General features: G+C 46.2%; 2 protein-coding genes across 8 annotated transcripts; one reads left to right on the plus strand and one right to left on the minus strand.

Moving 5' to 3' along the window:
• The first annotated feature begins 263 nt into the window (after positions 1-263).
• nemp2 (nuclear envelope integral membrane protein 2) lies at positions 264-7,184 on the plus strand. The gene is made up of 9 exons (XM_035409202.1): positions 264-813; positions 1,227-1,336; positions 1,663-1,894; positions 2,019-2,091; positions 2,738-2,831; positions 3,241-3,355; positions 3,997-4,222; positions 5,062-5,259; positions 5,494-7,184. The coding sequence occupies exons 1-9, from the start codon at positions 717-719 to the stop codon at positions 5,882-5,884; spliced, it is 1,536 nt and encodes a 511-aa protein (XP_035265093.1). The 5' UTR covers positions 264-716; the 3' UTR covers positions 5,885-7,184.
• Positions 7,185-25,238, minus strand: mfsd6b (major facilitator superfamily domain containing 6b). Of its 7 annotated transcripts, none has more exons than XM_035409201.1 (8): positions 24,341-24,359; positions 19,295-21,002; positions 15,146-15,243; positions 12,919-13,080; positions 12,184-12,276; positions 10,941-11,206; positions 9,478-9,481; positions 7,185-8,583 (listed from the first exon to the last, which is right to left on the minus strand). In XM_035409201.1, the coding sequence occupies exons 1-8, from the start codon at positions 24,345-24,347 to the stop codon at positions 8,573-8,575; spliced, it is 2,349 nt and encodes a 782-aa protein (XP_035265092.1). In that variant the 5' UTR covers positions 24,348-24,359; the 3' UTR covers positions 7,185-8,572. The 7 variants fall into 7 exon arrangements, with proteins under 7 accessions (XP_035265092.1, XP_035265091.1, XP_035265090.1 ...); XM_035409200.1 differs by having other exon boundaries at positions 9,478-9,484; XM_035409199.1 differs by having other exon boundaries at positions 10,926-11,206.
• Between the last annotated feature and the right edge of the window lie 604 nt (positions 25,239-25,842).

Raw genomic sequence — 25,842 nt, forward strand, 5'->3', positions numbered from 1 at the left:
ATCACTCCATCCAGGACAATTGTGCACAAATTATCCAGGTGCACAATTTACCCCCCCCCCCCCCCCCCCCCCCCCACATTTACTGCCGTATATAACCTGAATTGCTTGAGTAAAGTATTCAGCAATGCAATGCAGTGTATGTAAAAACGTAATCCGTCTAAATGGCTTTGGACACCAGCGCCTGCTAAATGCAGCATTGTAATGACATGTAGGGACCAAAACTTGAAACGTTTCATGATACCACAAGAGGGCGAGTGGCAGTTGAGCGAGAGAACACAATGTATCGAATTACTTAGTTGCTCAGAAAAGTCGTTTAGTTAACAGGTATAAACGAGAAAGGAGAGAATATTACCACTACATTATAATAGTATTTTCTTGTGCGTTAAAAAGTATCACTAGTTGCTATCGCTAGCCAAGCAGCTACATTCGGTTTATATTTAAGACCAAACTAGAGGATATAGACACGTTGAGCTAATTTGATTGGCATACACTCCTTTTAGAATTTGCGGTTCTCTGGAAGATTATAAATCAAAAGTCTACAGCTACCTTTATTTAGCAATTCGCGAATGGCATGATTCGTTTTAATTGACGTATCTCGTAAACCTCCGCTTCAGGCATTGTTCTTTGTGTAGCACCATCGTTCCATCGTTTGATTAGGTCTGACCACGCAAAGAAAACCTCCGAATTTGAAACTATTCTAGCTACAGCCAGCCAACATGATCGATGCAGCTCTACGAAGAGTGCTTCTGAAGCTAGGCCTTATATTTATTTTCTGCCATCGTTCTGCAGGGAGTTACGGATATTCGTATCCAGGTATGGACACATATTCCCTTGTACAGTACGTAGCCAAATTGTTTTGAGCATTATGTGTTGCTGACAAACTCTCCGGTGGCACTTCCGTGTTATGAATATGCAAGCTATGGAGTTGTATGGCTAAGCTGGGCTGGGTAGCTAATGTTATGGATTTCAGCTGTGCAACTGCATGCTTCTCAGTGTAGCCAGCTAGCTACAGTTGAGTGAATAAATTGTCAATGCTGTTTCAGTCTGCACCTCCGTGAAAGCAGATTCTAACCAAATTAAAAGAGTTAGCAAGTCAGCGATGTGTTAATTTCATCTTAGTTTTCCACCGAAAACCTGTTACGTACACCAGCCCATAATTTAGTAGGACATTTTCAATTTAGTCCAATGATGTAACTGATATCTCCATACTATTGTTTACCTTTCAGATTGCACATATCTAAAAGGAAATGAGAATTCAACGCATTACGGCGGTAGATGTTTCTGCTACAGCTCAGGCACAGTGATTAAATGGAAAGATATATGGTCCACATTCCAGGTAGCCAACTGTGTTGCCGAAATGTCTACTGACTAGTACCTATCATGATCGAAACGCGTTTCATTTAGTTTCTGTACCATTACTCTTATTTTATTTAAGATGTAAGATGATGTGATTAGAATGTTAACTGAACTTTCGAATGCTGATGTAACAATCATCACCGATAATTGAAAGAAATGGAGTTCTAGAACACTCACTTAGAATTTCGAGATGAACATTCCCAAAAAAACTACTCTTCAAAAGCTTAAGTCGTATGCTACATCTTTATGGGTCAGATCATTCCTATCCATTGGACCATGTTGTAACTTGTTCGTTCTGTGGCCCAGGTGCGCTTAATAGGTGACGATGGCGTCCGCCTTGTGTACCCCATGGAAACGCGGAACTGTCGTGAGCCGGACGACGTCATCACGCTGTCTAGGTGCTTATTTGATCACTACTGGCCATCCAGCTCTTCTGAAGAGAACAGGCTGGAAATTCCCCTCGTCGACCAGGACGTTTGTTTCATGGTTAAGTCGAAAAGGGCCAGCATTCAGTACACCCTGGAAGTCTCCGCCAAAAGTAAGATGACATCACTGTACTTTAATAGCCTACAGCATAAGAATGTGAAAAATATAGCAGGAGTTATACATTGTGGAATCAGTAAATGGATTAATGTACAATCTTTTATGCTCGTCATTTTCAGAACTTAACAGAGTACACTTTGGCTTGTTTATAATCGGAGTCACCCTTTTCTACTTCGCTGGAACAGTGTGCAGGTAAGTGGTTTTTTAAATTACCAACATGGCACAAATAATCCGCCCCTTAATTTAAAAAAAAAAAGTTTTTTCTCAATTTTTTCTCAGTTTTTTGTAAATTAGCTGAACAACTTTCTTGTACTACATAATTAAGACAGTATATTGATTTTAGATTTAATTACATAGATAATACTGGGTCCAGCTCTATATCTGCAGTAGAGGATTTTTAAGGAGGCTTATCTGCCATATTACCAAGTGAACCCTGATCTGCTCTGCAGCAGAGCAAACTTACCACATTGGCTCAAGGCCAGGCTTCTTGTTTTGTTACGCTGCCTAGCAGCGTCACCTTGCTTGAGGTGAAATAAGTGACTGCATTATTGTATTATTTAGACAGTTATTCATAAACAATGTATTTACCCCCTTTCCCCCACATTGTCCAAATTATGCAATTCATGACAATGCTTTGCTCACGGGACAGTCGGTGCTAACCCTCTGGGTCAGAGACCAATTTACTAACTCCAGTACTACATCACAAACCAGACATATAGGTGAAATAATGTAGCCAAAATACTATCAATTACCAGAACTTTCTTCTTTTTTTTTTTTTAAAGTTGTGAACCAGTTGTGTCCTGTAATATAAGTTCTGCATTGTTTTTTCTTTTAACAGGAGTTCACTGTTTTACTACAGTGCAGGAGTTTCCCTGGGTGTGATTTCAATATTAATTTTTCTCCTTTTTGTGCTGAAGAATTTCATACCAAAGGTAAGTGCTCCACCAGACTCCACTCTTTGGTTGTGGTTGCACCTGTCATTTCATGATATTTTGTCATGCAGCTGTGACATGGTGAACATTTTGGATTTGTTCATTTTTGCTTGGTGGCTAATGTACCACATTAATAAATCAAAGTGCTTTCATTGAATCTCTGGAAGGCACGTGATGTGAAGAAATAATTTGCCGTCTTTGCTTGACGTAATATCTCTTACTGAATATGTGCATCTTTATCAGTGTAGAGACAGAAGTTTAGCTGAAGTTTGTTTTATTTTTTGTGCCATGTGTAGGTTTGTCAGCTCATGCTCAGACCAGCCTACTGCGTTCATGGTTCTGATGCTATTTCTCTTCCACCCCTGTAGAGGGGACTGTTTCTGATGCTATTTCTCTTCCACCCCTGTAGAGGGGGCTGTTTCTGATGCTGTTCGGTGCAAGCTCTAGCCTGTCCTACCTGGGGTTCCAGCAGCTGCTAGCAAACTGGGAAGAGGTCATATCTATATATTGGAGAGAAGTTCTGGGTGAGTGTACAATCCAGTGGCTCCTGCTCATATTGATTTCATAATTATAATGGTCCATAAGTTCAGCTCAAGGTAACAAGGCTCGGAGGGCTTTTCCGCAAAGGTATTGTGCATTTGTAAATCAAGCTTGTAAGGGCCATTAAATTGGTGTGCACTTGGCATTTCCTTAGGGTTCAATTTTAAATGAGTTCACAGTTCTCAACATTTAAATCATTCTTCAGAGAAAAGCTTTAGGTTCCCCCTGAGGCTCTTGCATACTGCATCCAAAGAATTTTCACCTACAAATAAAATTTACATTATTGCATCTGATTAAAGTCATTAACTTTGGCGTTTCTGCTGCCATTACCGTGGAGAGACATGCTGCCCCCAGAAGCTTATCAGCTGCCTCCCAAAAAAAAATAATATTGGAACTGGAAAAATATTTCTGTGCGTATAACAAAAAGGTCAGTGAATTACAATTTAAGTCATACCACCCCACACATACACACACATTTAAATTCTCTAAATGAATATGATTTCTGATAGCTGGACCCACCAGCCGTTCAGTTATACAGGTGGTGTGGTTTGCGATTGGGGGGGAACGGGGGGGTGGGTATGGTGGTTTGGCCTGCTTTTCCCAGCATGACTCTCTCCTCCTACAGGTTACCTACTGATGTCAGGTGTCATCAGCTTTGCGGTCTGCTACAAGCGCGGTCCAATCACAGACGAGCGAACCCTGGTCCTCATGACCTGGATGCTGCAGATTATCGCCATGGGAATGATATACCACGGCATCACTTACCCCACAGCGTGCTACGCTGTGCTGGCGGTCCTGCTGGGGCTCAAATTCATCCCGTATCTGGGGACACTCCTGCTGGCCACCTGCAGGTACACTGGCACAGCGCTCTTAGGGCCACATTTCCTAAGACCTTCAGCGTACGCAAAAACGTTTTGCACACGCAAAACTAGTAAAACTACCAATGATTGGTGCAAAACAAATACAGTGACTAATCACTGGTTATGTTATTAGTTATGCATGTGCTGAAAGGTTTTGGACATGCTAAAGGTCTTAGTAAATCAGGCCCTTAGTGTACAAATGCTTTTTTAAAAACCTTTCTTTCCTTCTTCGGAATAAAAAAACCACACTTTCTTCCCTGTGAGGGGAATTGGCTGTTCATAAAGTTGCCTCCCCCTCCTCAAAATTCTGACTCCATATTCAACATTATTAAATTGTGTACTATATACTGTTATTTGGGGATTAGATATATTTTTGTTATTTTGATAGGTATGCATTTTTTGTTAGTTGTCAAAAATAATAATATAGCCATTATAGCTGTATAGTATACAGTAATGCAGTATGCAGTTATAATTTGTGAAGAAACGGGGATGGATGAAATAAGTTTTTGGAAAGAGCCCCTCAGTCACACTAAAGTGCTCATATGTGTAGCACATACATTTCATGATCACGATTAATCAGTTTTTTGTTTTGCACTTCAGAGCTGCTGAAGTAGGAAATAAATAATTTTTTAAATGAATTCTCCAGTTCTAAGGAGTTAAAACCCTGAGTGAATAAGAGAGGACTGAAGCACTGTGGCCTACAACACCACACAACCATTTCAGTCATCCTTAGGCTACTGTTCAGAGCAGCGTGCACATCCAGACTCATCCACTTCCCTTATGCTCAGTGAGGTTTTTAAAAATGGTATTTGCCCTCCTCAACTCCGCAGCCAAACTGGCCGGCTCCTTCGCTCCGTCAAGGGCCTGTTCAGGAGGCGGCGGCCCCGGGCTCGACTGCTGACTGAAGAGGAGTACAGGGAGCAGGGGGAGGTGCACACCAGAGCCTCCCTGGAGGCGCTGAGGGTGCACTGCACCAGCCCGGACTTCCCTGCTTGGGACACGGTCCTGAGGCTGCGCTCGCCGCAAAGGTAGGGCGGATCACCACGGTGACGACGACGACGCACATCGCTGTCGTGGTAACAAAGGCAGCCTTTCGCAAGTCAGGATTTATCATTAGCGGCTTGTATACTGTAAAGTTGCCCATACGCTCTGGCTAATCCCGTCACAATGGTGTGTCTGTGCTGAGAATAGGCTGCTTTTTCGAATTTGTGCACATGGCTCAAAGTGGGCGGAACTTACCACGCGTCCCGTCTCCTCCCCAGGTTCGCCAGCTTCCTGCGGGGGGGCTCGCACCTCACCCCTGAGGAGTCGAACACGCACGACCAGCAGTACGGGGTAGGGGGCGCATATTACGAGGGCATGCTCTTCCCCGGTCAAGGCCGGGGGGCGCCGTCGAGCAGAGGGGCCCCTCAGCACGGGCGCGGAGAAGACCTCAGCGAGGATGAGCTAGAGTACTACGAACCTGCCCAGGCCCTCCCCCCGCCCATCCCTCTGCACAGCCCTGCCCCTCTCTGTAGCCCCACCCCCTCCCTCCCTGCCAGTCGCGCTGTAGCTCTCCCTCCTGCTTACACCCCCCCAGTGTGCCCCTACCCTGCTCTCCCCTACACCCCCCACTCAGACGCCACAATGACAGAAGATCTGGAGCTGTTCTAACATCACCCTTTGCACACCTCTGCAGATGAATTTTGGTTGATTTGGTCCTCCTCAGTGTGAATGACAGCTACCCGTATGGTCGATTTTATAATTGCGTGCCAAAATAATTTCATAATCCCATTGGATGGCATGCAGCCGGTGCCACTTTCTTCCTCCAACTGTGTTTTAGCAGAGGTGGAAAATCCAGGTTAAAAAAATAGAAGTCCTCCCCAGTATTTTGTTCCAATCACCTGGATTTGCTCATTAGCACAATTCTAAAGCCAGGAGGCAGAACTACCTGGTGAAATCAGCTGGCTGAGTTCATGGGTCACGGTGGAAGAAACACATGGCAGGACTTTTACTTTCTGACCCCTGGACTGTCCACCTTTGGTCTTTATAGTCACTCCCTGTAAATTCATGACATCACAGAGGTCATGCAAGCGGGCAGTTATCAGGAATTAATGGTACGCGGCTGTCGGAATCACATCTCATGCCAAATAGCAGCCGTGTGTGTGTGTGGGCCGGGGGCTGGGTTGGAGGGCCACACCTCATCTTCATCGTGACATCCCGATCCAGCTGAGCGGGACTCTCACACTCAAATCCTGGAGGGCTGCGATGTCTGCCAGGTTTCGGTGTGTTGCTGCACTTAAGAATTTAAGTCATTGATTGGCTACAGGGTCCACATAGCTGGATTCCAAGGTCTAAATTGACTGCTGACTGAAAAGAAACATACAAAAAAACATGCAGACACTGCAGCCCTCCAGGCCAGGAGTTTGAGACCACTGCTCTTGGGCATGTCAGTTTATCAGTCAAATCACAGAGGTAGCCATAATTGTTTTTTTATGACGCTAATGATAATGATGCTAATCTTAGTCTTCAGATCATCTGTTGGAAGACAAATCCTGCCATTTTTAAAAGAACTGTGGTTTTACTTAGCTTGCAGCAGTGAGAACGTTTAGAATGCCTGGATATTGTAGAGCCTTCTCGTCATGTCCAGGTCTGCGATGCTGTTCTTTACTGCCCTCTAGTGTAACTCTCAGGAATAAGCCAACCAACATCATACCACCCTGCTGTGTGCTGATTTTTATTTTTATTTTTTAAAAAGGATTTTTAGAAAACCCTCAGGGGGAAAACCTTGGGTAAGACTAGTATAATGGATCTTTGGTATACTGATTCTCTGTTTTTAAAAAAGTATTTTTGTAAATACTAGCATAATATTCAGACTCCTTGGACTATACAGATACATATCAGAAAGCTCCTGCCATGCAGACTGTGAGGTGGCTACTTTTGAAAATGATTAATAAAACAGGACTTGGTCTTATTTTCTGGTTCGCTGTGTATTTTATAGCACATTCTCTTTAAAACACGTAAATGTAAACGGCTTGCCTGGCGGTACAGAACCTAAAGGTCACAGAGCGGGTACACATGGGCAGACGGTAAGCAGAAGGCACACAGAGCGGAGTACAAGCACTCCTCGGGTACACAGACAAAGTGCAATTAAAACCACGGTCAGTTCGTCCTTCATTAGTACTCAGAAGTCAGCGTGATGGCTCCGTCGCCGCCACCCCCCCCCCCCCCCAACACGTTTAAAACACTTGGAATTTCCTGAAAAAGTCAGTAGTCTACACAAGCACAGTAAGGTCACGATTTGAAATGGCAAGAGATTCGGGTCGGGTCATCACACGTTACAAAGTCCACAAATCTTTGCCATCGAAAGCGGTGGATTTGTACTCAAGGGCACGCAAAGTGAAGTCCCTTCCCAGGTGACGCCCGCACCAGGCACTCCTTGCGGCTTAAATAACATTAAATATAAATACAATGGAGGGCAGGGATGTCACTCGGGTCCTATCCCCGTACAGCAGTGAGCCTGGTCTTCGGGCAGTGGGGAGAGCCGGTAAAATAAGGCGCTATCCGACTGTGACCGACAGTTGTCACATCTGCAGAGCAAGGGCTTCCAAAACCTCTTTTCTGCCGTAGAGCCGGAAGCAGGCTGCCACCTCGCTGTGTTCCTCTGGTTTTTAATCTGAACAAAGTTTTGTCTAGTTTAAGCACATAAGCAATACTGCCACTAGCTTATTCGAGTGAGCTGTGGGTGTAGGGGGTGTGGTTTAGAGATGTGTCAATTCTCACAGAATTCCTGTGCTAAAAACTTTACAAGAAAACCTACTGTATTCTAGCTGTTTCAGGATCTCCACACTGGACTGTTGGTGAAGTCCGGATGGTAATCTAAACCTGGGCTAATGACAGCGTCTAGCATGGCCCTGGTTGTGAGTAAAGGAATGGAAGCATAACCCTGCTGTGCCGGGTTAGCCTGGGTCCAGCTCGACAGTACAACAGGGATGTTATCTACAATGGGGGGTGGGGGGGTTTCCTTATAAACGCTGAAGTTCTTCCTTGTGATGGTCCGGAATGATGTTTGACAGTCACCCAACATCAATCGGGCAGGACGCCTCAGTGACTGCCCTCTTGTGGCTGGAGTTAAAATGTGGTCAGACCAGCCAGGCAGGTTAGCCCTTTACCCCAATTACAGTCCACACTGCTGAAGGTAGTTAAAGGGGTTACTTGAGGGCATGGGAGGATGGACCTCAATTTTCTGGGAGTGGCGTGAGTTTCTTCCCAGGTTCCACTGGGGGTGGGGGCTGCTGGGATGTGTCAGGGTGGTGTGCTGGGGGCGTGGTCTCCTCTTTGAGGGGACACAGAGTAACAGGATCACTTGTCTCCTACAAAACAGAAAACAGTGTGACTTTAGGTAGGTACTACCTCTATGGATGCTTATGCCACAGAAACGCCACAAGAAACATTTAATGAATATAATTTAACTCTTCAGCTCAACAGCCTATCAAATCTGAACTGCTTAATATAACTACAGTTTCACAAAAATGAGCTTAAAGTTAATGTTTTATTCCTGGTATGGTTATGGTATAATCAGTGCACATTATAGGTACCCGTAGCACAGGACTATAAACACACAAATATTTACTGTATATGTATGGTACAGTGAATGTTTTTTATTAGACTCTTGTACTTGCATCACATAAACAGTGAACACCAGATTAATTTAGGGTTTTAAAGAGAAACTCACATTTAAAAAGCCAAGCCTTTGTTTACAGACAGAATGGAGCAATGCACTTTAAGATCACCACCTCTCCTAGCCTCAAGGTGTCCCATACTGAATGAGTGTTCTATCTAGCGGGTTTTAACAGTTGCAGATTTGCATGAATGTGTTTGCATTTGTCTTTGTCGTCGAGTCAAGGCAGTGTCCTGTACCACTAAGCAAATCCGACTGGCTCTTGAATTCACAGGACGGTACTGAAAGCTCTGTTCAGCAGTTAATGGTTCTTCTTCTTCAAAAGACAGAGCGAGCTACGCCAGCGAACGTCGAGTCAATTTTGAGATGGGAACCAAATAAGAGGCTCTCTCAAATGAACGAATGAATCATTTTCAGCATTCGGAGTTCATGTTCCCCCAGCGGAGGTTCCCTTTAAATGCATTGCAACAGGAGAAACAGCCCATTCACAACCCTCAGTGAAGACAGACTCATCCGCACACCTGTGCGAAACTAAAACTAAATGACACACTGAACTGACACACTGAACATTGCAAACCTCTCTCACCTTTCTTCTGAGGGGTCATAAAAGCATGGGAGAAAAAAAGGGAGAAAAAAAACATGTTCAGTTCAAGCGCTCCACAGTAATTCAGCAGACCCACAGACGGGTACGTCCGGTAGGGAAGAGAGGGTCTGGATTCCGAAAACACGGTTGAACCAGCCTCTGCATGCCCCTCACCAATGTACAGGCGGTGACATGTCAGAGAGTCTAGACACACACAAGCTTTCCTAATACACGCCTATGCAGGCTAGCCTTCTTGGGTTACCATCTGTAGCTCTCTTGAGAACGCCAAGCCCATCCAGCTATGGGGTACACCATTGGATTCAATTCATGACCCCCATCTTCCCCAGTACTTGTACTTGTGTAGCATCATTACGTAAAATATATGTATATATATATATATATATATATATATATATATATATATATTTACATAAAAGAAAGTGGGTTGCTCAGGCAGCGAACATGACATTAAAATGGCATTTAAATGAATAAACTTTCCTGCGTCATAGCTTGTGCAAGAATAGTACATCTAAGCAAATGTGACAACAGGTGGGCATTAGTCATGCGACAGGTATACAGTAGTGTGGAGTTGCAAACGGGAACACTGTCTCTCAAATGCATGCAGGCAGCATCAGGTCAGGAGTAGGGCTATACCTTATTTTTAGGTATACTGGTATGAATTCATGCAACGGTATGCGGTTTTAAAATACTGGTGTCTATATTTTATCGTTTCACATCAAGCAATTATTTTTAAAATGCACATTGCAACACTATGACAAAGAATTTGCTATGTCAACTTGAGGTGAATTATTCGTTTGTCCGTTTTGAACGAATCAGCACCATTTCATTAAAAAAATGAAATAGTGTGATTGCAAACAACACGTGTAGAGAACTTTGAGGTCTGAAAAACTAGGGGTACATCGTCAGTGTGGAAATAGTTTGGTCTCTGAAAATCAAACACTACAGTAAAACGTCACATGCAAGTTGTGAATACAGCATGGTACTACACAAGTAATCCAGTTTAATCATTTTTCTTATTTTGTATGAATATTTTGTTTACTAACATTTGCAGGTTGCAAATGGGCATTTTTAAAAAGATGTTTACCATCTGATTCTTTAACATTATTCAATATTTCAGCCCGTCCAGTGTTCATGTTCAAAGTAAAAATAGTGAAATCTATTACGGCTTTTCAATTTATCCTTATTTATCAACAGTTGCAGTATATTTCCATTTACGTGTGTAATTTGTATTGGAAAACCAAATACCATCAATAATATGAAAGACATCATGATATCGCCCATTATGATATCACCCATCCCTAGGTCAAAGGGCTCTTTATGCTGAATCCAGCATATAGAGCCAGCAAGTGACCATCATCAAAACGTCCCTATGACCATATCAGCATACAGGTCAGAAATGCTCCTTTGCCCACGCCTAGGTGTAACTGTACCTGCAGAGGCTGTACCTCTGTGGAAGGGTTGGTCCGGGCCAAGGTGACCATCTCTCGGATCTGGTAGATGGCGAAGGCGATGGTGACCCAGGGCGAGGAGGAGATGACCCAGGCGGGCTTGTTAAGGTCCTCCTGCTCCTCTTGGTGCTTGGTCTTTTTGGGGGGCAGTTTGGCCTCTGGCCTGGGTGAGGCCAGCTCCGAGTGGCTCTGGACCAGGTCGATGGTTGCTATGGGGACTGGGCTGGACGGAACTGGAATGTTCTCAGCCAGCATCTTGTCCTCTGGGAGATGGAGAGAAAGAGAGAGAGAGAGAGACAGAGGATGAAATGTTATCATAGTGCCACTGCTGTTGAGTTCTTTTGAATTCAAAATTGAACAGGACTAACAGAAATAGAGATGGGTGAAACGGGGTCAAGGCTATTCAGCTGTCAGTGTGGACAGCACAGAGGAGCCTCCGTGTTTCCTATTGCCAGTGTGTGAAAGCCTGCAGCCTCTGACAAACCTGACAGAGGAGGAAGCAGTGACCTCACCCTTACCCTGGTTCTGTCCCGTTACATACTGGACTCACCCTTACCCTGGTTCTTTCCCGTTACATACTGGACTCACCCTTACCCTGGTTCTGTTCCGTTACATACTGGACTCGCCCTTACCCTGGTTCTGTCCCGTTACATACTGGACTCGCCCTTACCCTGGTTCTGTCCCGTTACATACTGGACTCACCCTTACCCTGGTTCTGTCCCGTTACATACTGGACTCACCCTTACCCTGGTTCTGTTCCGTTACATACTGGACTCGCCCTTACCCTGGTTCTGTCCCGTTACATACTGGACTCGCCCTTACCCTGGTTCTGTTCCGTTACATACTGGACTCACCCTTACCCTGGTTCTGTCCCATTAAATAACGGACTCACCCTTATCCTGGTTCTGTCCCGTTACATACTGGACTCACCCTTACCCTGGTTCTGTCCCGTTACATACTGGACTCACCCTTACCCTGGTTCTGTCCCGTTACATACTGGACTCGCCCTTACCCTGGTTCTGTTCCGTTACATACTGGACTCACCCTTACCCTGGTTCTGTCCCATTAAATAACGGACTCACCCTTATCCTGGTTCTGTCCCGTTACATACTGGACTCACCCTTACCCTGGTTCTGTCCCGTTACATACTGGACTCACCCTTACCCTGGTTCTGTCCTGTTACATACTGGACTCGCTCTTATCCTGGTTCTATCCCGCTACATACTGGACTCACCCTTACCCTGGTTCTGTCCTGTTACATATTGGATGAAGGAGAAGATGAGAAGGATGATTAGGGAGGCCATTCCGATCCCTCTGAAGGTCTCTGCCGCTCCTGAAGTGCACACAGACACACACACAGGTCAGAGGGCCCTCTGTGATAAAGCCCTGCACACAGAGCTACAACTGATACACTTAAATTGATCCAGGTTTACAGTTCGGCAAGTAAAATGTGGCAGTCACCATACAAAGGGTTTCTTCCCATTTCTGGACCTCTCCATATTTCTATCACTACTCAAAACTGATTAATACAAAATGTGCAACACTGCAAAGGTTTTTCCAATATGTCTCATCCAGCCCCGAACACACAGTGAGAGAAACATTACTGCAGTAACACAACCTTGCTAAGGGCAGATGTCATGGAGTTCATTGTTTGCAGCACGGCGTTGGCGCTGGCCAATCAGATAATCTGGATGGGTGCCAGGTAAATTCTTTCCACCTTACTGGCTTTCTGAGAAGCCTAACCTTCAGACGACTGCCCGCCATCATCACCTCAGACATCAGGTAACTACTGTAACTGGCTATAAGCGTCACATGCTATGTTTCTGTATGTGGTTAAAGGTGATAGAAGTGGCATTAAGGTCAGTTACTCCATCTGGTTAAAAGTGGTATATAAATGTTTATGGCACTAGGTGAGTCTTTAAGTGGTGGTGTACTGTATGTTCAGTTGCTAGCGCAGCTGCACAGACATCCATACCGAAGTAGTTGACCAGGACCCCGCCCACCATGGCTCCACAGCCACGCCCCAATCCCAGGTGCAGGCCCTGCAGAATGCCCTGCGCTGAGGTGCGGAGTTCAGGGGGCACTGCGGCGCTCAGGTACGAGATACAGGCCGCCCACACGGAGGCGTGCGTCACTCCTGTCGACACAAACGCACACGCCGTCAGTACAACACACACAGTCTGAAACAGGCACACTGTCAGTACAACACGCAGTCTCGAATGCACAAACTGTTAGAGCAACACGCAGTCTCAAACACACACACCATCAGTCCGGCACACAGTTGCAAACACACACCTTTGGTACGGCGCAGGCCGGTCACATGCACACTCACCATCAGTATGACACACTGTCGTGAAAACACGCACACAGCCAGTACGGCACACAGTCACAACTAGACGCTGTCAGCATGACAGATAGCCAGAAAGTTCCTGTGCAAAATAGTGTGGCTATTCATTATTAAAGAATAAAAACTGTAAATATATCCGTAAATATATCCCATAGCAATGAAGCAAGAATACTCTTTGGGAATGAACTTTTGACATTCCATCCACCTGCAACAGTATTTCCTGTTCAAGCATTTCCTCAAGGAGCCAGTGGGGGGCACCACGCGTACAGCAGCAGCAGGGGTCTAGCATTTCATTCTGTCATCGTTCACATGGCTCTGTGAAGACAGTGTCAGTGGCAGACAGGCCTGGCCTATTTGTCCCAGAGCACAATGCACAAAGACCAGTCTCTGCACCACCCCCCACTGCCTGCTTATCTACCGTCCGAGCTGTTCCCGGAACAGCGGCCTCAATGGGGGCTTGCCACCGATTCAAATCTGCTTCTACATCCACATGAACGGCCCAACACCCGGGGTGTGTGTGCGGCAGGGGAACAGGGAGTGCCAGAACAAGATGAAAAGCAGGAAGCAAAAGACCCCCCCCTCACAGGCGCAGGCTAAACTAAACCGACCGCAGGCCTCCAGCCGACGCAGACCCCAGCTGAAGTGCGCCGTCGGCTCCGAGGCTCAGCTCGGCACCTTGACGGTTAACTGGGAAAGGAGGTCGCCACGGCGTCATGTGAAACGCATGTCTGCAGTCACAGATCGTTATTGGATGCATGCGGGGCGGTAAGCAGATAGCTCGTGGTGCGGTCCGAGGTCGACGGGGAGGGGGGATTCTCACTCAGACCCTGCCACTGACAGGAGGCAGCTGTTTAGCATAATGGTTAGGGAACCAGGCTTGTAACTCAGAGGTTGCGGGTTCGATTCTCTGCTGTTGTATCCCTTGAGCGTAGGTTCGTAAAACGGAATTACTTCAGCATATATCCAGCTGTACCAATGGATACTATAGAGATGTGCAAATTGCTGTGGGTAGGAGCATGAGCTAAATGTAAATGCAAAATGTACAGCAGGGACATGCCTTTGGAAACTGCCGTATCTGTAAATCGTCCAGCTCCCAAGATCAAGTCCAATTCTTTTTTTTCACCATTTTATAAATAATGACTCACCGCAGAGTTGGCCCTTAAATTGCACTTTCAGGCAGGAAAATGAGGAAAGAATAATGTCAACAAACAGTTCTCACGCTATATTTCGCAAATGGCAATGTTCAGAAGAACTGAAAATGAATTTCTTCATTTACAAGTATTTGAATACAGATTCAAATAAATCGTTAGGTCTGAGTGCAACTGTTCTCACAGTCGATCGTGCTACTAGCTGACAGCTGTTTAAAATAAGCACCCCCGGGGGCCTCAGAAGGGATGACGTCACAGCTGGGTGTTTTCAGAGGCTTGCGTGTTTAGAACACGCGAGACGCCTAACCTGGGTGTGAGCCGCGCGAGGCCGGCCTCTGTCGCCTACAGCCGAAACTCCTCTGAAGACGACTATTCAGGTGCCGCCAAACCTGTTTGCTAAGCCTCCCCGCCGCCACGCCTGTTAGCCACGAGCACCGGGGGCGGGGCAGAGATACAGCCGTGTTTATTTGCTCTAGCAGCGGATGGGGGGGGGAGGGGGGTGAGGACGAGGAGGAAGAAAGCGAATTTTCTCCCGGAAAAGGGCGTCGGAAGAGCAGGGGTTTAAAATAACAAAAGAGAGTTCCTGTCTGTCCTGAAATACCCCCTCTCTCTCCCTCTAATACTCCCTCTCTCTCTCTCGCTCAAATGCCCTCAGATCCAAACACATGAAGCCTGGTGCAGCCGGCACCGGCCTGGTTTAAGCTCACCCTGGAGCACCTCCATCGGCAGGACGATCCAGGCGTTCTCTAGGTAGGATATGTACAGGTACCGTGCTGTGTTACAGGCCAGACCGATGTACAGCACCCTGCGATAAAACAGACAGACAGACAGACAGTGAGCCACAGTGAATACAGTCCACCAATACAACCATTTATCCACTGAGCTGAACACACTCTACATAGGGTAAACAGGTTTTATGACACACATTACAGCTGGGAATTCCTGTTCACCAAGTCAGACACAACAGCAGTGCCTTTCCTGGGATTCGAACCTGCAGCCTTCACAAACACACGCACATGAAACATGTCAAATATGATGAATTACCCCAGTTTAATATAGACAGGTTGCCAAAATAAGCATTAATGAACCTACAATTTCAATTTAGGTCCCCAGGCTTTCTTTAACCCAAGCAATTCAGCAGAGATGTGACACTTTCTGTGGAAAAATGGACACTTCATTATATTTATCAGCTGATGTCACTTCTCCCCACGGCCTTCATGGACTTGGTTCTACTTGTGGAGTGAATGTACCAAACCTGACAGCCAGGGAAATAGGGAGAAACTGGACCGGAACAGGGAAGCTATGAGAATACGACATCATTTAATGGACTGCCCGGCCCTGGACTGGATTGCAGTGCGTTCTGAATGGAGATGAAGAGCTGGGGGGGCCAGTCTATCAGCGCTGTCAGATGGCAGTACTGGAGGGACGGAGAGGCAGCGTCGAATTACAGCAGCTCAGGGGAGCGGACAGCCGAGTGCCGGACAGCCGAAACAAAGGACAGCGAGGAGAGCGTGACTGCATTTCCCAGAACTGCCTCTGGCACAATCCCGTACCTTGTTTCCTTGCTTCTTTGCCATGACAATCATCCCCCTGTTTGTGGAAGCGCGAATGTGCCCTAATGCTAGGTACGCGGGGAGAATGGAGAATTCTCGCGGAGATGGAAGCGTCTGCGTGACAAGGCCCTTAATGGGTGTCTTGTGACGTCTGAAATTCCTGAGTGGGCATGTGCGCAGCTGAATAGATGTCTCCCTGCCCTATGTTTCACACTGTCATAGCTACAGGCTCCTGCTAGCATCCTCCACTTCCTTAACTACAGCTTCCTGCTAGCACCCCATATTGCCATAACTGCAGCCTCCTGCTAGCGCCCCACACTGCCATAACTGCAGCTTCCTGCTAGCATCCCACACTGCCATAACTGCAGCCTCTTGCTAACGCTCCACTCTGCCATTACTACAGCCTCCTGCTAGCATCCCACACTGCCATAACTGCAGCCTCTTGCTAACGCTCCACTCTGCCATTACTACAGCCTCCTTCTAGCATCCCACACTGCCATAACTGCAGCTTCCTGCTAGCACCCCACACTGCCATAACCATAGTATCCAACTAGCGTCCCACACAGCCATAACTACAGGCTCATGCTAATGCCCCACACTGCCATAACTACAGGTTCCTGCTAGCATCCCTCACAGCCATAACTACAGGCTCATGCTAATGCCCCACACTGCCATAACTACAGGTTCCTGCTAGCATCCCACACAGCCATAACTACAGGCTCATGCTAACGCCCCATACTGCCTTGACTACGGTATCCTGCCAGCTCCCCACCCTGCCATAACTACAGGCTCCTGCTAGCGCCCCACAGTCCTGCTAGCCAGAGAACATAACTGATCAAAACTTCAATCCTGATCAGCCCAGTGTGGCTTTCCACTGAAATAAAGCATCGCTTCACTCCAAGGCCGTGGCATAATTAGCCACATAAGATCAGCCGCGCAGAGGGCAGGCGCCCGAGTGTCACAAGCCAGGGAGAGCACACGTGCGCGAGCAGCGGTACGGCAGGGCAGAACACTGCACCGAAGGACAGAAGGGCCTCCGATTGGCCACCAGCTGGTTCTGTGGTGTCCACCGAATCATGTTTTTTTAAATTCCAAAAAACCTTCTGCGCTGGAATGATTCACTGCTTCTGCTGACCAGAGGGTAGAATTGCTGGCTCAAAGTGAAAAGCATCCCTCCGCTTGAAGGAAAATGCAATAGATCGATAAACTGTGCTTAAGTCTAGAAGCAAGACGAAAGACCACGCCCGCCGTTTTATTACCGCCTATGCAGGAAACATTCAGCGCTAGCGTGACGCGATTATCGGCAAGCGAACGGGTGTGTCTGTGCAGCAGGATTGTGGGTAACGGCCAGAGAGGGCCGCGCCTCTTGGCTGAGAAACGCCGGAGACGCCGGTGCCACGCCCGATCGCGGATCTCACAGGAAAACGCAGCCTCCCTCCCACAGACCGGAGTTGCGCTCGTCGTTATCGAGCGGGTCAAGTTCTCTATCCATCCATTCTCAATGTAGCACCAGACTGTCGAATGCCCCGGGGCACTGTCAGACAGTACTGCCTCTCCCAGCCCGGTGACACCACCTGCCAATATGCACACAGATAGCCAACAAAAGGGAAAAGGCTTTTCATATTAAAGTAGAGAAGGGGCGTGGATCTGTAGAGGGAATGACCGGATAAAGTACTCGTCATCAGGGCAGTGATGGTCTGGAAGTGACTGCAGACCAATGGCAGTGTAGTTGTGGCTGACACAGTCTGATAGGACGCCACAAAAACTAAGCTTTACCCAGGGAAGGGAAGATTGTTGGGTGTCTGCAATCTGCCTGCAGTTTCAGTGTGTGCAAGACTGAATGAGGACAACACTGAATAAGAACAAAGGCTTTTGATGGCCTATCAGCAGGGCCGTCTTATCCAAAAGGGCTGCAAGGGCAGCTGCCCAGAGGCCCAACACTTTAAGGGGCACTTCAGACCGGCCCCAAAATGAAAATGAAAGTGTTATTAATTAAATAAAAACATTTAAAGCCAAACTCAGCGATATGACGGCGCATGGACTACCGCCGGTTCTCTTTTGCGGTTTTTTTTTTTGTTTGTCTTTTGGGCCGTTGTAGCGGCAAGTCCCCGTGAAAAAGAAACAAAAAAGACATGACGTGCCTACCACTGAACCACATCCTTCTGTGGCATAGGGACGCTCTATGGCCATGTCTGCTGTGTACAACGTTTCCAGTACACAGTCTAATGGCTGTTACAGCCCCAGGGCTCACTTAGTCATAATCCGGCCCAGGCTTCCAAGAAACATATTGAGTGGTGATAGTGACCATTTGGTTGCCTGACACGTGATTGGTAGATAGAAGCCAGAATTTAATTTCAGGTAGGAGGTATAAAGCTGGTACTTAAAGAACCCTATGTTGTATTTGCCCTGCCATGCTTTGCCTGGTGTACTTCTGTGTTGTGATCATTTACTCTCTTCAATAAATGACATTTAATAGCAAACTCTGGTGTCACATCATTTCATTAAAATTCCTACAGGCTTATTAATATATTTTCAAAAAGAAAGAGAAGGTTAAGCAGAATAGCTAATAGCCTAATGTAATGACAGATCATTGTCCACTGAAATGTGTGCTAAACTGGTAAATGTTCTGTGATGTTAAATAGGCTATTGATATCACGTCCCCGTCACAAGTGTACATAGCAACTCAGTTAACAGGAACTAAAGTCCATTGCCTGACTGAAGAAAAACTTCACAATAAATCTTGTGTAAATAGGTGGATAATTATAATCTGCGACAGACAATATTGGGCGCGTCCCTTTGTTGACCCTGGCTATGCCTTCAACAGGCGACGAGTAGGCTAACCGGCCTACTTTGACCAAAATAAAAAGTGACTCAATAAAAAAATGCAATTAAATGTGAACACATTTTCATTTACTTATTTTCATTCACTTATTTAAGGCAGCACAGTGCTTGTAGCCAAAATATATCCGTGAACGTATTGTCACTCACAGATTTCCTCTCGTTGACAAGGGAACTTGGGAGGGAAAGTTTGGAACTTTATTCTCGATGCAGCTTCCATAAATTAACTGTAGAGCCTGTTACAACGACAGCTTCCCTTAAAACATATAAAATGTTTACTGGTTTTCAAAGTAGGGACATGCCCTCCATTTTGCCTTCTACAATTCTATGCTCCAATTCATGCTGTCCCTGAGGGCAGGTCAGAAAATGGTTGTCACTCGATACTGTAACCCTGTAAATATAGAGATAAACAGTGGGCAGGCATCGCACAGCTCCAGCCTTCCCCTATCCCCAGATGGCACGTACCGTATGTGGCCCACCAGCTCGATGAGCTTGTGGCTGGTGAAGTAGGCCGCCAGCTCGGAGACGTGGCTGAGCACCGAGCAGACGCCGAACAGCGTGGTGGTGCCCTTCAGGTCCTCCAGGTGCCAGTAGAGGAAGGTGAAGACGAAGCCGTAGCCGAAGCCCATGAACCAGGCTACGAAGAGCACGGTCCCGTAGCGGACGCTGCACAGCAGCCGGATCAGGTCCCGGTAGTGGAACGACTCCCGGGCACCGTCGCTGCCGGCAGCGGCCTCCTCGGAACCCCCCTCGGGAGAAGAGGGGCTCTGGGTCGCATGCGCGATGACCTCCGACGCCCTGCGGTCGCCGACGTCGAAGTCGAAGCGCGTGGCCACCAGCAGAGCCAAGGTCATCAGAACCCCGAACAGGATGAAGGCGATCCGGTAGTTCTTGTAGTCGGGCAGGATGCAGCCGTCACCGTCGATGTAGGGCTTGATGTGGGTGTGGTCGATCCAGATGCCCACGGAGAGCATGGCCAGACCCCAGCCCAGGGAGCCCCACATCCTCTGCAGCCCGTAGCGGTCGCGGTGTCGACCGAGGTACTGCAGCGTGACCGTGTCCACGATGGTGACGGCGGGGGCGCTGAAGAACTCGCCGATGATGATGACCAGCAGGATGACGAGGAAGATGCTCTCCACCTGGTCTTTGTTGTAGGTAATAATGTAATCTTTGGGTCTGGGGGTAGTGGTTGGAGTGGTGGTGGTGGTGGTGGTGGTGGTGGTGGTAGTGGTGGTGGGGGTGTGGGTGGGGGTGGTGGTGGTGGCAGCATGGGTGCTAATGTTTATCGGGGTTCTGGTGGTGGTCATCATGGAGGTGTTGGTCAGGGATGGATGTACTGAAGTTGCTGCTGCTATTGTATTATGAGTGGGGGAAGCAGCGGTGGTTGTGATGGCGACAGGAGTGGCCAAGCGTTTGATTACAGGCTCAGTCACATTATCCACGGCTGAGGGAGAAGCAGTGGCATTGGCATCAACGTCTCTGACGTACCGGCGATGGGAGCTGTAGACAGATGCCAGATCTTCAAAAAGCGGGGTCAGGCCGAAGAGATCCTCGCCTGCACCTCGGCGACGCCTGTTGTGATTGGTTGATGGGTGCAGGAGGGCTTTGGTGCCATTGGAATGCGGGACGGAGAGCGAGGAGTTTGGGGGAGCCGCGGTCGGGCTCTTCTCAGTGCAGGTCATGCCGGCCTCCTTGACAAAGCCGATGCCGCAGTTGAACATGATCCAGCAGAGCACAGAGAACAACAGCACGGCCTTTCCTCTCTTGAAGCGGTCGGCCACCACTCCCCAGAAGGGCGCGCTGCAGAACTCGATGAAATACCGGATGCCCACCAGCAAGCCACTCTGGCTGGGCGTCATCCCCAGCTGCTTGTAGTACACGGCCAGCAGGGGGTGCAGGGAGCCGTAGGCCGCATAGAAAAACAAGTAGAAGATCTTGGAGATGAGGAGGTGGCTGTTGATCCTCAGGCAGCATCTCTCTAGGCAAGTCATGCCGTCTGTTGATGGGGGGACAGGCGACTCAGAGGAGGGTCCCGCTGGGGAGGAAGGGCATGAGGGCGGTTCCCCTGACTGCTCCAGGGACAGGGTCCCAAATGGCTCGGCCAGGACATACTGCCTTTTCAGCTCCTCCTCGTCCTCCGTCAGAATCGCCACTCGGTCATTACTTGCCATCTCTAGGGAAAAAGGGGTGGAAAAAGGAAGGTGAAAAGGAGGTAAGCAATGAGCTGCAGGTGGGAACCATTTGCAGAAAATGATTATTGACCTGCCTGGCACAGAAGAGAGGGACAGGTGCACTTCCACTACGTGCGCCGAAGTCAGCCCTCTATGTCAAAGCAAGCACCTGGCTCCTATCCATACACAGCACCTTGGTCTTCTGTACTAAGTTTTGTGGCTGCGGGTTCAATTCCTCACTTGTAATACACCAGTTAACATATACACAACATGGCGAAAAATATGTGGACACCACTTCTAATTAGTGGGTTCAACTACTTCAGCCACACCCATTGCTAACAGGAGCATAAAATCAAGCGTACAGCCATGCAATCTCCTTGGCCGTAGAATGGGTCATACCGAAGAGCTCAGAGACTTTCAACGTGGCACTGTCATAGAATGCCACCTTTCCAACAAGTAAGTTCATCAAACTTCTGCCACGTTAGAGCTTCCCCAGCCAAATGTAGCCAGGGTTTTCCCTACCATAGGAAGGCTTATGCGCCACGCCTAAGTGATTTTGGGGAGCGCCTTAAGCCGAATGAACGTAAAAAGGCATTTAGGCGACATATCAGAATGAATGTAAAAACAACGGTGATGCCCTGACAAAAAAAAAAACGGAGAGGTGGCTTTATGGTTTTAAACACTCCGCGCTGATGTCTTTATAAATAGAAGCGGTTGATTGACGAGCGTTTTTATGCATGGTAGGTTAAATGCATTTACAGAATATAGCATTTTTTTCCCCAAAGATGGTATTTCTCGATATAATTGTGACGCTGTGACATTACTACGGTTGCGGGTCAGGCACTGTTCACGGTAAGAAGAAATTTTAGGATAGCGCTTCCAATTTTGCTTGTGTTGAAAGTGCTGCGACGGAAACGATTTACCCACTAGCCACATCTGTCAAAAATGTAAACAAGTAATCCAGTTTTCACGGTCGGGAAAAATTTTATGACAACGTTAGCCAGCGATGCTAGTTAGTTGACGTTACATAAAGATATCTTGATTGAACTAACGTTAGTATCTAACGTGGCTTGGTAGCTAAACAAAGTTAGGCTGTTCTCACGTAACCAAAGTTAGGCTGTTCACACGTCTTTTTCTGGTGAAAACTGCTGGTCAAGGCGTTTTTTCATATATTTAAAAAAAACGCTGTTCCAAAATATAGTTGAGAGCGCCTAAGCCTAGGGAAAACCCTGGTAGCTACAAATGTATAGGAGCAACTACAGCTCAGCCGTGAACTGGTAGGCCACACAAGTTCACAGAACGAGACCGCTGAGTTCTGAAGTGTGTAGTATGTAGCTAAAAATCATCAGTCTTTAGTTGCAACACTCAATACAGAGTTACAAACTACCTCTGGAAACAATGTCAGCAAAAGAAGTGTTTGTCAACAGCTTCATGAAATGGGTTTACATGGCTGAGCAGCTGTACCCAAGCCTAAGCTCACCATATGCAATGCCAAGAGTCGGCAGGAGTGGTGTAAAGCACACCGCCATTCGGCTCTGGAGCGGTAGAAACACGTTCTCTGGGGTAATGAATCACACTTCACTATCTGGCAGTCCGAGGGACGAATCTGGGTTTAGCGGAATGCATAGTACCAACTGTAAAGTTTGGTGGAGGAGGAACAACGGTCTGGGGCAATTTTTTATGTTTTTGGCTAGGCCCCTTAGTTCTAGTGAAGGGAAATCTTGATGCTACAACATACAATGACATTCTAGAGAATTGTGTGCTTCCAAATTTGTGGCTACAGTTTGGGGAAGGCCCTTTCCAGTTTCAGCATGACAATGTCCCCGTGCACAAAGCAAGGACCATAAAGAAATGGTTTGCTGAGTTTGGTGGGGAAGAACTTGACTGGCCTGCACACAACACATTTGGGATGAATCAGAATGCTGACTGCGAGCCAGGCCTAATATGCCCAACATCAGTGCCCAAACTCACTAATGCTCTTGTGGCTGAAAGCGAATCCCTGCACCCATGTTTCAAAATCTACAGGAAAGCCTTCCCAGAAGAGTGGAGGCTGTTACAGCAGCAAAGTGGGGTCCAACTTCATATTAATGCCCATTATTTTGAAATGAGATGTTCAATAAGTACATATGGGTGTGATGTTTCAGTGTTCACATACTTTTGGTAACAAAGTATATATCCAGGGGAACTCATTTGGCAGACATTTTACCTCAGGCAGATGTACAGCTTCATATTTACAGAAGCAATTTGGGTTTGAATTGAAACAGCAGCAGTCAATGCAGGCCCCAAACCTGCAACCCTTTGTTCCAAAAGCACTACTACTGTCTTCCACACCTGTCATGCCAAACCTCTAAATGGAAAACATTAGGTAGCAGCATAGAAAGAGAAGCAAACTGACAAAAACAGACCAATTAAAATGACGCCTTTTAATCTGGGACTTGTATTAATAAGGGATTGTATCTTTCCCTCCATTTATTTCCTTGACAACACGAGCAGATGCACGAGACTGGCCTAGTATTATCTCTACAAACAGTTCTCCTCACTTAACTCCTGTACATCTGCCAAAAAATTGCTGCGGTGTCCAAATGATGTTGACTCTACAAACACAAAAGAGGCTGAATACTGTGCAAGATTTGAAAGGTTTAAGCTTTCAGAAAATCTCATACTGGTATTCTTATATACTCATATTCAGGGAACATTATTTTCCAGGGTGTTCAACAAATTATTATTATTATTATTATTATTATGAACAGACAATCAACCCAGAGTTAAATAATTAAGGTAATCAAACATGGCCGACCAGAAACATTCAAGGTGCAAGCCCAGGTGACGTTCATTTAAATTAATCTTGTCATTGTTTTCATTTTGTGAACCAGTTCGTGCTATACTGGCTGAAAGGCGCAAAATGAAATTGTTGTTATCATTATTATTAAGATGCATGTCCCAAGCACAAGTCACCCTAGTGAAGCTATCGGGGAAGTGTCGTAGCAGTATGTTTAAACAGTGGTAAAACCGGGTTGATTGGCTCCCTATTGGCTTCACGCGCGTTTCCCTTCTTTTAAATACCTATATAGGCCTACTTATGTACAGCAGCAGACCTAACATACTTTTAACCACTTGCCAAATAGTACAATACAAGCAAAATTGTAAAAGTAATAAACGGCAATATTTTCTTTTGGACAAATAGCCTATTTTTAGTCACACCGTATCTACAATGGATAGTGTCACCGCGTATCGCCGTCAATCGAGGTAACTAGCGACACAACATCAAATTACATTTGAATTTGAATATGAGTGCAGTGGCTGTCATTTAAGCCGTCACTGAAATTAAAATATAGCTTACGTGACATTCATGAACCTTGAGACTGCAAATTTTACTAAGGCATGACCTGACGCCGTCAAAGAAAATACAGCTACATTTCTGCTTTGCGCACGTTTGCGGAAGTGTCATCTTTTGCCTAAGTTAGGTCATTAAGCTCGTTAACATTAGAAACCTAATGTTTGTTCGTAAACGTTCAGGTAAATTACTGATAGGCTAGGCTAGGCTATACTATATATATATATATATATATATATATATATATATATATATATATATATAAATAAAATTAGCTAGTAAACTTCGATAACTAATAGCATCATCCGTTATAGTTTTAAACAGTGCATTTGTAGCTGGACAGCAACTTAAGCTACCTAGGGTAACGCAGTAAATTGAATGTCCGCGCGGACGAATCACCGTGTGTTTTATAGCTCTTACCCTAACAAGCAATCTAAAATTAGACCAATACATCCACACTCAGGTAAATTGACTTACACGTAGCTTATATGAGTGAATAGCTTGTTGTTTTCTCTCCAAAATCAATTAGTAGCTATAAACCTGAGTTGGGCATTCAAAATAAGACTACGCATGATTAATTACCCACTGAACAGAATCAGTTAAGAATATGTTTCCTTACCAAAGATTCTTCTCGTTTTCAGTTTCACCGCCTCGGCTGGGTTGCAGGTAACCTAATGTGATCTGCCCAAAGGTTTCTCCTTTCACACATCATCTGAACATTGGGCGTTGCTCCATTGATGCTTGGATGTGCATTCCCAAAAATATATACGATATATTTTGTCTATATTCTGAACAGTCCTTTTGCAGTTGCAGTAAAAGACGTCTGTCTAGCAAATCCTGTTCGTGTAATTGTCTACAAACTGAACTCGGAACGCCAGAGCGCCGTGACGTCATTCTCACCTGCAAATGAGGGACAGCAACAGGGAGGGGTCGAACTTGCCCCGTGACGTTGGCGGAAGCTGTAGTCTTCACAGCTGAATTTGACAACTGTCTACCTACTGTGCACAAGATCAGTGAACCCTAGGGCGGTTTCGGAGCATTTGGCATTCTTTGCCTATTCCCGGAGTTAATCGATATTATCTAGCAATTCCAAGAAAGGCGCATGAATTGGCTATCGTCCAGATATTAAGATTTCACAATAGCTGTCGCTATAAGTTAAAGATCAAATCACCACAATAAATAACATGCAATATGCATGTCTATATAAATTGAATGTCGTTTGCATGTTTAAAATATTGCATTTATCAAAAAAGTAGACAAGTGCCTTGAAAATGCGAAAATACATATTTTTTTAGATTATTTGCGAATGCTTTAACACAATGAAAAGTGATGACCACATACGCAAACACATTTACACATAACTGATCAGCGTTTTATCATTTGACGTTGCGCCCAGGGTTGCTACCAATATGACATGTCGTCTAAAACATGTTAAATACAGTGAAAATAAAAACAAACGGCAATTTTGCAAAACAGACAAAATATGTAAAACAAACAAAAATATTAAG

This window comes from Anguilla anguilla, chromosome 3 (genome assembly GCF_013347855.1).
Source record: "Anguilla anguilla isolate fAngAng1 chromosome 3, fAngAng1.pri, whole genome shotgun sequence".
Taxonomy (NCBI): domain Eukaryota; kingdom Metazoa; phylum Chordata; class Actinopteri; order Anguilliformes; family Anguillidae; genus Anguilla; species Anguilla anguilla.